General features: G+C 35.7%; 2 protein-coding genes across 2 annotated transcripts in view; one reads left to right on the top strand and one right to left on the bottom strand.

The window, feature by feature from the left end:
- Window positions 1-7,806, top strand: part of plekhg7 (pleckstrin homology domain containing, family G (with RhoGef domain) member 7) — a 20,722-nt gene extending 12,916 nt beyond the window's left edge. Inside the window, exons 10-17 of the mRNA XM_016483161.1 lie at window positions 440-553; window positions 946-1,120; window positions 3,617-3,732; window positions 3,839-3,926; window positions 4,020-4,099; window positions 6,065-6,218; window positions 6,406-6,503; window positions 7,083-7,806. Coding sequence (XP_016338647.1) covers window positions 440-553; window positions 946-1,120; window positions 3,617-3,732; window positions 3,839-3,926; window positions 4,020-4,099; window positions 6,065-6,218; window positions 6,406-6,503; window positions 7,083-7,187 — 930 coding nt within the window. The 3' untranslated portion in view covers window positions 7,188-7,806. The remainder of the gene's footprint in view (window positions 1-439; window positions 554-945; window positions 1,121-3,616; window positions 3,733-3,838; window positions 3,927-4,019; window positions 4,100-6,064; window positions 6,219-6,405; window positions 6,504-7,082) is intronic.
- Window positions 7,807-10,285: 2,479 nt separating this feature from the next.
- The window catches only part of LOC107686240 (early endosome antigen 1-like), a 26,996-nt gene continuing 24,825 nt past the window's right edge, over window positions 10,286-12,456 (bottom strand). The window contains exon 29 of the mRNA XM_016483159.1: window positions 10,286-11,413. Coding sequence (XP_016338645.1) covers window positions 11,291-11,413 — 123 coding nt within the window. The 3' untranslated portion in view covers window positions 10,286-11,290. The remainder of the gene's footprint in view (window positions 11,414-12,456) is intronic.

Genomic DNA, 12,456 nt, shown 5'->3' with positions numbered 1-12,456 from the left:
AGGCTAGGGGAACTCATATTAATGTTAAAAAACCTCATAAAGTGAAATTTTCATGCCATGGGACCTTTAACAAAAAATATAGTAAAAAGAATTTTCTGCATCCATTACTCCAGTCTTCAATGTCACATGATCCTTCAGAAATCATTCTAATATGTCAATCCAGTGCTTTTATAATATTATCAATGTTGAAACTCAAAAAAAATGCTTATAGAAATGGAAAGTCATGGTCAGTGACCTTTAAACATAATGTATAACTACCCAAATGCAGACTATTATATTAGGCAGTTAGCAAATGATTGTTCTAGAAAACAAAAAAGGAAAAAAAAAAACTGAACACCATTAAACATTTGTTCCTTATTTGCTGAAAGATAACAATGTTTTCTCTAATCTCTGTTGTTCTCTTCTGATTACTCTCCCATATTGACTGTTTACTTTGCAGGCGTTTGGTGACAGCATTTGCCATTGTCTACAAAAATACTGCCTGAATTACAGTACGGCCATCCTTTATCTGGACAGCCTGAAGTTCAGGGAGGACTTTGGCTCTTTTGTGAAGGTAACCGTGGAAAGCTTGAATTTACATGGTAAATCAGGGCTTGGTCTCAATACTGACAAGATCTAGGGAACAGGGCAAACATTACCACGCGAGGTTCAGGCCACTGTTAGGTGGTTGTCAGGAACATGGTGACCAGCTCGCTGGTGAAAGAGTGTTGACTCTGCTACTTTCCCTTTCTTTCATCATCAGCTCTCACCGAGTATTGTTCCCTGTTGTGTTCTTAAGCTGTCTCCACATCAGTTTTGCCCTGTCACTTCTAGCTTTTGCACTCAGTTGCACACAAGGGATTTTGTTTGTCAGCTGACTTTTTATTCAAGACAAAATCAGTAGAGTCTCATTAGACACTTAACATTCCAAATCTCCTCCTATCCTTCACTCTTTCTCTCATCCAGTGGTGTGAACGAAACGAGCAGTGCCGCAGGCTGCAGCTGAAGGATCTGCTGGTGGTTCCTCTGCAGAGGTTTACACGGTACCCTCTGCTGTTGAAGAACATAGGGAAAAAGAGTTGCTCGGAGACCGAGGAGAACACCATACAGACCATCGTGGATCTCGTTGACAGAGCCATCTGTAAGTTGGTGGCATTATTGTGACAGATGAAAGTACAGGTGCACTGACATAATTCTAGCCAATACCGATAAGCAGATAATTAATTTCCTGTTATTATAGCTGATAACTTTGGAAGGTTGTTTCTGCCACAGGATGAAAAAAGTATCCCACAAAAAAAAAAATATCCCACAGTTCAAGACTTTTTTACTCACAGTTCTTAGAGAAATAGTCTCAGACACAAACTCACAGTTCTGAAAAAATTCTGAATTGTGAGAATTTCTTTTTATTCCGTGGTGAAAAAATAAAAACAACAACAAAAGTTGCGAGAAGAAAACTCACAATTATGAGTTTAGAGAGATGTAAACTCTCAAATCTCAGAAAAAAATTCCGACTTGTGAGATAAATTTACCTTATTTTTTGTGGCAGAAACAGTTTACATAGATAACTTATAAATGGGCGATATTAAAATTATATGCTGCTGTTTCTCAATAAATTATTTTTAAATGCTACATGTGAATTTAGACATCAAAACATTACATGTACAGTATGAAAATTAATTTTCATTTTGAGAGAACATTTAATAGTGTTATATAATTAAATAATTTGCGCTTTTTAAAGACCAACTTTTAGTGAGCATTATATGATGGAAAAGGTAGACTAATTTTAAAAACAGGCTAAATAAATATCCAATATTGGCCAATATTTGTCCAGGTGGCTCCATAATGAAATTTAAAACAATTAAAAAAACGATCAAGTAAATTTAAACGTCAAAATCTTACATGTACGGTATGAAAATGAATTTTAATTTTGAGATAACATTTAACAGTGTTATTAAATGATTAACACTTTTAAAGACCAACCTTTAGTGAACATTATATGATAGCAAAGGTAGACTAATTGTAAAAATAAGGTAAATAAACATGCAGTGTTGGCCAATATACTGTATGTCTAATTAGCTCCATATTGAAATAAAACAAAATAAAAAATCTCTAGTATCATCTTTGAGTATTTTTTACAATAGTTGGGAAAATTGGTTTTCACTTTCTACAGTTATTGTGACAGATAATCTGTTTCTCTGATGACACTTTGATCTCGTTTGGGTAAAACACTCACGTCAAACCAGGTGACAGGTGACTTTTCCTGTTCTCTGACTGCCATCATAGGGAAGCTGTTTGTGAGGCGTGTAGTGACAGCCACTGTGAGAAACGACACGCAGTGACTCTGTGAAAGACAGAGCTATTTTTGCCTCAGAGATGTGAGCCAAAACAGCTGAAAGAACACCATGTTTTAGTAAGCTATGAAAACGTGACATTTGAATTTACATGTCCAAGCCCAGTTATCTTTGTATGAAGCATTACACAACTTGTCATAAATCCATTATGTGTTTATCAAGTACCCTGTTTTGATAAGGAAGCGAAATTAATATACTATGTTGTTTCATCCATTCCCATTAGCCCTTTCAACTGTGTTGAAACATTTTTGTTTACAATATTTTTATATACATTAAGTTGTTATAAAATATATTTATTAAAAACTTTGTTTTCATAAAATAGTTTTATTAAAATGTACAATTTACTATGAAAAAATAGTAATCGAAAATGCACAATGATGGTAATGATCGTGTATGTTGTGAAACAATATAAAAATGAATATTTTTAAAAATATTATAGTTTTTATAAAATAGTTTATTTGGGTCTTTTTAACAAGAATTTAAAAGAAAATGCTCCATGATGGTAATGACTGTGTTATGTTGTGGTAGTGATACAAGATTTTGCTGAAGACACAAACAACAAAATATTTGTAGTAATATTAAAGGGCAAAATATTTTTTGTTATTTTACAACAAATATCCCAGCAACTGATTCTTTGTGATGGTAATGACATTTTGTATTTTTTATATAGCAAGCTATCTGGCAGTAATTTAACTTTTAACTAAAAATACACTGAAGTTGGCTGTTATGAATTCAATAATATTCTCTACAGTGCTTGAGGTGATGGTAATAATCACACTTGCCGTCCTGTCTTGATTTGTTGACCTGCTCCAGGGCTGATTTATGGCTAGACGGGCTTGAAATGATTAATAGGTTAATCTTCTATACAAAAGCAATTTTCTTCCAGGATGGCAGCAGCTCATTTCAACACACTTTATGACACCGCTCCCATAACCAATATAAGGGTGTGTGTACAACTCTTCTTGGTGACTTTCATGCAATTAAAAAAAGCATATGAAGAGTCGTCAGATGGGTGTGGGGTTCAAACTACGTGATTGTGTCATTGTTGATGAAAGAGCCTGTACTTGGAACGCAGTAGGAAGAATCTACAATTAAATTCAGTTGATTGTCTCCAACTGAACAACCAAAAACAGGATCTGTGGTTTTACAGAAGCAGTAATGTTTGTTTGGGGAGGTGTGGATGAACACGCTAACCTTTCGTGACCAACCGCCTTTGTGTAGGCTGATGATACAATAGAGTTCCCACCCAAATCTCTCTCTCTCTCTCTCTCTGTGTCTCTGTACAGATGATCTTGACGGAAAAGTGAAGTGGTTGGACAACTATCAGAAGGTGAAGCAGCTGAAGGAAGCTCTGGTGTGGCTTCCTGTTTGGGAGCGAGACAAGAGGGCGCATGTTCCTGAGGTTTATGTCAAAATCTGTATCTTCAAGCATGCTATATGTTCATTTTAGTTTGATGTGAACTGCATTTATAGAGATTTCAAGGCTGCGTGTGTCTGATCCTTCACAGAATCTGAAGCACTTGCTAAAAGCTGTAACCCTTGAGAACCTGGTGTCTCATCGTAGTCTTCTGCACGATGGGAAGCTTGTTCTCATAGGTCAGAGAAATAAATCCCTTTTTCTCACTGGTCCATTTATGCTTTTAGGACGGTCATGATGTGTATGCTTACATGATTTTCTTTTGCACACAGAAAATGCAAAGATGCATGAGGTCTACCTGTTTCTATTTGACGAATTCCTTCTAATCACGAAGATCAAGCGAAGCAAAAAGGTGCTGTTATTGATCAGTATTAAGTATGTTTATAAAGATTCAAGGAAAGTGACGATTGTTTGGTGTTATTACTGTGAAAGGCTTAGCAGCCCTGTTGACATAAATCAAAGCATGGGCGACATGTCAGAGCGTGTGGCGGTGATGTGAAAATAGATTTGTTGATTCTGGCTGGGAGTGATTATTGATACTCCCTTTTACACGCTAAGGTTGAATAGAGATCAGTGGATTGTGTCAGATGATAGTACTGTACTGACTACTGTAAATGGAGATTAAAAGTTAAATATAATTATAATATAATTTATATGAATATATTTTATCTTATATGAGATGCTGTTAAATTCACAATAAAAGTTACGTTTGCAAGATAATAATGCTATAAAATGCTGAAAAGTAAACATGAAATAAAAAAGACTCCATATACTTTTTAAATACACTACTATTCTAAAGTTTGGGGTCAGTAAGATTATTCTTATTATTTTTTTTAAATAAAAAACTTTTATTACTTTTTAGTACTTTTATTCAGCAAGGAAACAATAAATTAATCAAAAATGATGGTAACAACATATTCAATTATATTAGATTTACTTTCTATTCAGGTATCCTGGAAAAATGGTCTCCACAAAAATATTAAAGGGGTCCTATTATGCTTAGTCTTGATTTTGTTTTGGGGGTGTACTAGAACAGGCTCTCATACTAGGTTGTTCGAAAAACACATTATTTTTCACATATTTTACATTATTACAACACCTCTCTCCCCAGTCTGGCATGAACGGCTCGAATAGTTCCTGTATCAAATGAAGGCCCGCCTTCTGAAATACGAAATGTGCTGTGATTGGTTAGCTGGGCCAGTGTGTGTTGTGATTGGCAGCACTCGGCGCCTGGTCGGGAAATGTCATGCCCCTTACCATAGCCGCCTGCAAGCTTCAGTGTAAATATTGATTTACAACTCAATTTTGATTTGTCAAAATCAAATCAATTTGAGCGCGATCGTTGCCTTCTCTAGTGCAGCTCAACCAGGTCTCATCCCATTCGTCGATATTTGTGATATCACAAATCCTGGAAAATATGCGTTGTAGTCTAAACGAGTCGTTCGTTGTAGTTTTTGAAAAGTGATTTCTGTTAAACAAAATATCTCCTTTTGAAGTGGACTTTGAGCTTTGTAACTTTGCAGATCTTTTTTATGCTCAAACAGCAACATTACAGACTAACTAAAGTTGAAAAAGTGAAAAAGCATAATAGGACCCCTTTAAGCAGCACAACTGTTTTCAACATTTATAATAAGAAATGTTTCATGAGCACCAAATCAGCATATTAGAATGATTTCCATCAAGGATCATGTGACACTGGAAACTAGAGTCATGGCTGCTGAAAATTCAGCTTTCCCATCACAGGACAAATTACATTTGAAAATATATTAAAATAGAAAACAGTTATTTTAAATTGTAATAATATTTCAGAATATTGGTGTTTTTATGTTGTTGTTTTTTCCCTAAGTAAATGCAGCCTTCATGAATATGAGGCTTTTTTTTAAACCATAAAAAAATCTTACCACCTTAAATGGTTATGTACAGAGTTTTTAAAAATGTCTTTTAATAAAAAAATCAATAAAATATAAACTAAAAAATAAATCATACATGTAATATTTTGGCCTCATCAAACAAAAATATTGTTCGATTTTATTTAACATTAGTTAACATTTCACGTATATTTAAATAATGTAGCATTCAGGTCTGGACTGGAAGGGCCACTTTTCACAATACAATTAATTCTTGGAAATTATGAATCAAAAAGTAAATGGATACAATTCCAATCTCATCCTATATTTAGTATACGTTTAAATATTTTCTTTAATTTGAAAATACAGCACAATACAGAAGTAAAATAGGTTTTCAGTGCTGTTTAAGGTTTACTTTACGCAAAACTTTTAAACAGCTAATATCACAGGCTTGTGTTTTTGTATTGTAGAGGTCTGGCATGGTGGAGTCGAGCCCCCTGCGTTCGGCTGCAGGCCAAGAGCTTGAGCTCTTATTACAGGAGAGCTGTAGCTTCATTGTCCTGGACCAGCCCATCTCTCTGGACCGCCTGCAGTTAAAGAACATAGACCAGCTCAACGCCACAGGTGCCAACAGCACGCACAGACATACCATGACGCACTCTTTGGATTAAGATCATGTTGCAGTTGTTACGTAATTATTTAGTAATCCAGACATTTCCATTGAGGATGGACCAGCCCATGTGTGATCAGCACTGATACAAACACTGAAGTTCTCACTGATGGACTGACATTTTGTATCTGAATGTTTCAGCATCTGGTCTGCCCAATTCCTTCATAATAATGCACCAGAATCGTTACCAGCAGTGCATCGGAGTCTTCATTCTGCAAGCCCAGACTGAATCTGTGAAGGTGAATATTTGATCCTGCTAATGTTTTCTCAAAGGCTTTGATTTCCATCCAACACCCATAATTCAACTTAACCAGTGCTGGCATGTCAAACATCATCAGATTATTCAGTATTAACGTCAATTTGGCATGGCAGATGCTTTCTCTTTCTATTCGTTCTGGAAAAAAATGATGGTTTGGTTTACACAAAAATATTTCAACATTGATAAAAATAAGAAATGTTTCTTGAGCACCAAATCAGCATATTAGAATGATTTCTGAAGGAACATGTGACACTGAAGACTAGAGTAATGATGCTGAAAATTCAGCTTTGCCATTACAGGAATTTAAAATATATATAAACAGTTATTTTAAGTTGTAATAATATTTCTGTATTTTTGCTCCAATAATTGCAGTCTTGTTAAGCATTAGAGACTATTTGAATGGTAGTGTACTTGAATGGGGGAAAAAAAATGAAATCTTAAGTTTGTCAAGGTTACATATAAAAATTGGCAATATAATCTAACAGTGGTATTATAAACGTAGCTTTTAGCTCAAATCACAAAAATGGTCTTGTCAGGCTGTATGTTGTGTATGTTTCAGAAAGCGTGGGTGTCGGAGATTGAGGATGCCACCAATTCTCTGCTGAAGCAGGACTGTCAGCAGCCGCGGGTCAAGAACTCTTTTCTGGAGTCTTCACAGATCTAATTTACACAGAGACTTTCTAGAGAACTTCCCCAAGAGTGCCAATGAACCACAGCAGTGCACAAAGTTCACCCAAAAATGAAAATTCTGTCATCATTTACTCCCCTTCATGTTAATCCAAACATGACAGGCTTTTACGAGAGAATGTCTGTTCGTTTCCATACAGTAAAGTAGGACTGAAGCGGTCAAGCTCTTAAAAGGACTGAAGTCACCATGAAAGTATTCATGTCTTCTGTATGACTCAAATTGTGCAAAACGTCTCTTTTTATGTCCTAGAAAGAAAACCATGAGTGTTTGAAACTTTTTTTTGTTGCTAAAAATGGAAATACATCACCACTGTAACAGTAGTAACACCGAGCAATTTAAAGTTCCACAAAAGGAGCTGCTTTTCAATTTCCTTCTTTTTTTTTTCATTTTTGGATAACTGAATGTTGCACGTTCCTAACGCAAATAAATAATGATGAATTTGTGTCACAGAGAGTGACATTGTGTGTTGTGGGAAAGTTAAATGCTAAGATACAGTAAAGAACCTACTGTATGTGTTGTAATACAGTGTGCAAGTTAGCAAAATTCTAATTTGTATAAATTAAAAATTTCTTTAAAACAATGTTATGCATTACGTTGTTTTGTAAATAATTTACTTGTTTGACCATGAAAAATAAAATATAAAGTTTTTATACATAATGATTAAAGTATTTGATTTAAAAGTATAAACAGGACATCAGTAAAACCAATAAGAGTTCTTGGTCTTTTGAAATGAAGCTGAAATAAAATATAAATGATAGATTAAAAAAAAAGTATATGTTAAAAAAAATAAAAAATGACAAAAGCACACAACAAAATGACTAAAACATCAAATAAAATGAATCCTGATAATATTCAAAATAAAAACTAATTAAAAACCTTAATATTACAGTAGTATATAAATAATACTAAATAACACTGCGGGACCATGAAAGAAAATAGAAACAGCTAGTTTATTATTTACTTTTAAACATGATGAAAAATTAGAAAACATAATACCATTGAACAATTTTTTTTTCCTCAACAAAAAAATCTTGGGTGGTGAAGAAGTTCATCTGTTCTTCATTTGAATCAGGACCGTCAGGCAAACAAACCAATTAACCTGAAATCACCTTCAGTATGTGATATTTTACACTTTTGATTTTTTAACTAATTTAGTATATTCTGATTCTGATTTTTTCATCCATTTCCGATACTGCTTTCACATCACAAATATGTAGAATCCTGCTAAACAAATTAACATGTATCTGATGGGTCTTGCCTGTTAAGACGTGTCTGCATTCAAAAATGCACCAATGTGACAGAAACAAACCTTGATATAAGGCACACAAACACATTACCACAACATGAATGTGAACACCCTGCTATTCAGCACATCAAAAAATATGAATCAATCAATAATAATAATGCATGACAACCATATAACAGATACTGTTGGTGAGTAGTGCTGATCCAAAAACCTACAAGTGATGCACTTTGCATATGCGGTCACAAATTAGCTTTATTTGCAAGCTGCACGACCTATTTTTCTTCAAACACTTTGCTAATAATTACAGCATTGTGATGTCCGATGGAAGGTTTTGACCAGTTATATGGCACTGAGTGGCTTCTATCATACTGTTGTTGACTGCAGCACACATTTCATCCAAAATCAAGTTAAAGGGCTGTTATTCATATACTATTCAATTTTCTGAAATCACGTCACATGACTGAGCTGGTGATGAGCGCAAAACATCCTGAGACACTTTTGATACATCCTGGGATACATATGAATCACTATGCATTATGCTCCTGAATCCATCTACCGACACAAATAGGAAGGAATCAATACCTCAGAATCACACTTACAGCAAACAGTGCCATCGACGCTGCAAGCCGCGTACAATCTATTAAGCAGAGCGAAAACATCAGAACGTGGCTACTGCATAAACCACATACAGTGAAGCATACTTTACAGCAGTTAGTTGCAGTGCACTCGCTCACATTTAGTTCTACGCTAAGCTCTTACAATGACGCTCGCCACACTTTTAGCTTCTAATAAGGGAATAGTTCACCAAAATTTTTTTAATTCTGTCATTTCTCACCCTCATCATTTCAAACCTCCATGATGGGGAGATATTTTGAAAAATGTTGTTTTTTTTGTCTATACAATGGAAGTCAATGGGGTCCAAAACAATCTCATTTGGACCCCATTGACATTCACCGTTTGGACAAAAATAAAATGGAAGTCAATGGGAACTGAAACTGTTTGGTCTTCAACATTCTTCAAAATATCTTCTTTTGTAATCCACAAAACACACAAAGAAAACAAAGCATATAAAATATTTTGAAACATGTCAGTAAATAAATTGTTTGGGTTCCATTTGACTTCCACTGTTTGGACATTTTTGTTTGTTTGCTTGTTTGTTTATCAACATTCTTCAAAATATTTTTTGTGTTTGAAGTATGTTGATAACTAAAACAGTAACAAGACATAAGATGGTATTTTGATATAATGACGGTAAATAAAGTGCTTCGGTTCCTATTGATTTTTGTTTGGTTACCAACATTCTTCAAAATATCTTCTTTTGTGTTCTGCAACACAAAGAAAAAAAAAGACAATATTTTGAGAAATGTTAACTAAAGAGTTTAAGTTCCCAGTGACTTTCATTGTATGGACAAAAATACAAGTTACTGTTTGGTTCTCAACATTCTTCAAAATATGTTCTTTTGTAATCCACAAAACAGAATGTTGGTAACTAAACACACAAACAAGACATATAATAAGATACTCTGAAGAATGTTGGTAAATAGTTTTGGTTCCCATTGACTTTCATTGCATGGATAAACATTTTTAGTTTTTTTTAGTTATCAACTTTCTTCAAAACATCTTCTTTTGTGTTCTGCTAAACAAATAAGGAAAAGAAGACAAATTATATTTAAAAAAAAATAAAAAATGTTGGTAACTAAACAGTTTCAGTTCCTATTGACTTTCATTGTGTGGACAAAAATACAATGGAAGTCACTGTTTGGTTCTCAACATTATTCAAAATATCTACTTTTATATTCTGCAGAAGAAAGTCTGTCATACAGGTTTGGAATGACGAGGGTGAATAATTTTTTTAGGTGAACTACCCCTTTTAGTCTAAAGTGTTGGCTCGCGGCATTGCATTCGCTCAATTGCGTAGATGCCATGAATGAGAGAAACCGCTCAAGTTGAAGAGAAATGTAGCAGCTGATATTTTAAACACAATCAGCGGTCTGTCATTCATTTTCAATATACTATCACACAAACAATCACACCCAATGCACAGTTATTGCTTAAAAGCAGGGCACGTACATCCAACATGTACAAATTGATAAAAGAAAACAAAAAATAAATTTGTGCTCGTAAATCTTTAAAAGAATCACCAACTTCTACTGGTGAGATTATGAATGCAAAACAAAGATCAAGTGTTTCATTTCAACAGACATAAGAGCAGCAAAGCAAGCAAGCATGTACGTTACACCCACATACCTTGCTAACATGCCCACATTGAATGAACAATGATACAGTCTCCACAGAGTGACAGTTATATCTGAATTATTCACATGTGCCTCTTTTGTCTGTACATTTACTTACAAATATGATATATCAAATAAGGACCCTGCGAACAGCTTTGCTTCTACTCCGATTCGCTTCAACCCACGTATCTTAAACTTAAATCTTTTAAAAGACGATATCAATTTAAAACTCAATCCTGAGTGCCAAAGCTGCTGTACTTTAGCACAAAACTTCTGTAAGGAACTGGTTTTTATATTACAAATTATACATCTGCTTAAGCGGTCACTCCCTTTTGATTCCTCTGGGTCTGAAAGTGGCCCCATAAGTGGCAAAGGCACTGGACAGATGAGGACAGCCGTTCTGGCCGGGTTAATTTAGTGTTCCCTCTATCTGATTGGCAGCATCGAGTGATCACCGTGACATGCTGTTCCTCAGTGGTCCCTGCAGTTTCTGCGTCCGCCCTCGGCTGGCCTCTCCTGGTCGCTCATGTTTCCTGGGGAGAGGTCAGGGTGAGCGGGGTGCAGAGGGCTGCAGGGGACGGGGTTAAGAGGGAGGGAGATCAGCCCTGGAGATCCTCATAGCAACTGTCACACACTCGGACAGCCTTCTTGGAGGAGGGTGTCATGGCACTGCGGGCGGAGCACTCCGCACAGAAGATGTTGCCGCAGTGTCGACAGTGGTGCTGGGGGAAAAGAGAGACACAAGGGTCATGATTCAGGTCAGGTGGGTAAAGCCGGGCTCACACTACAGGATTTTTAGCCCGATTTAGCCCCGATTTCCCCCTCCCAAGAATCATAGCAAAAATCTTGCAGAGCACCTCGATCGGTTTCGATGTTCGGCGCGGATTATCTAGTAATGTGAGGCGTTCACCGATCGAATCTTGAACCTCCCGATCTGCTCGCACACAAATCAGGGCTGCCCCGATCATATCAAACATGTTTGATATTTAGGATCTAAATCGGGATGATGACGGCTATATGATTACGTCAGTACTTTCACAATAGCTAATGCGCGACCGCAAAACAGCTGCTGTATGGCTCCGTTGGATAGTGGAGACGGAAGAAACTGCTTCTTGACGTTTTGTAGTAACACGACTGTCTGTATAATGTGTAACATATGTAAACATAATATGTAACATATGTAAACATCATTGAAATATCAGTGATGATCTGCTGCATGACATCATGAGAGGCGCTCCCTCTGCGATGATAATCTTAATAATATCTTGTAGTGTGTGATGCGCCAGGATTTTCAAATCTTGTAGTGAGTGCATGTTTAAGATTTGAGGGAAGATAATATGCAAAGATTCTCCTTATGTGCGTGCTGCAAATAGATTTCATAATCGGTTAGGATTTTAAAACTCCTGTAGTGTGAGCCCGGCTTAAGTTAGGTTAATGAGACACTGATCAAAAATGGAATGGACATGACAAACTTAGATGCTGGGATTTTTAGGGCTGGGTATTGGCACTGAATCGATTCTAAAGATTTGATTCACACTCCCATTTGGTTCATTTGGAGAAATTCTGGTTATTCAGATATTTCTGGCTCAAACTATGGTGTAACATTTGATGTACATTTTGGAAACTTTATTTATACATCTTAAGTGTTTCCATCCATGTACTTTTATGTAAATGCCAAAATGTGAATAAAATTTCCAAAATGTAGCTAAAAATGTCTCACATAAATGACTAGGCAGGATGGGCAGCACACTACAAATAATGAAAA

This window comes from Sinocyclocheilus anshuiensis, unplaced genomic scaffold (assembly GCF_001515605.1).
Source record: "Sinocyclocheilus anshuiensis isolate Anshui unplaced genomic scaffold, SAMN03320099.WGS_v1.1 scaffold481, whole genome shotgun sequence".
Classification (NCBI taxonomy): Eukaryota; Metazoa; Chordata; class Actinopteri; order Cypriniformes; family Cyprinidae; genus Sinocyclocheilus; species Sinocyclocheilus anshuiensis.
Note: the sequence above shows the minus strand (reverse complement) of the source record. Positions and strands in the feature narration are given on the sequence as shown.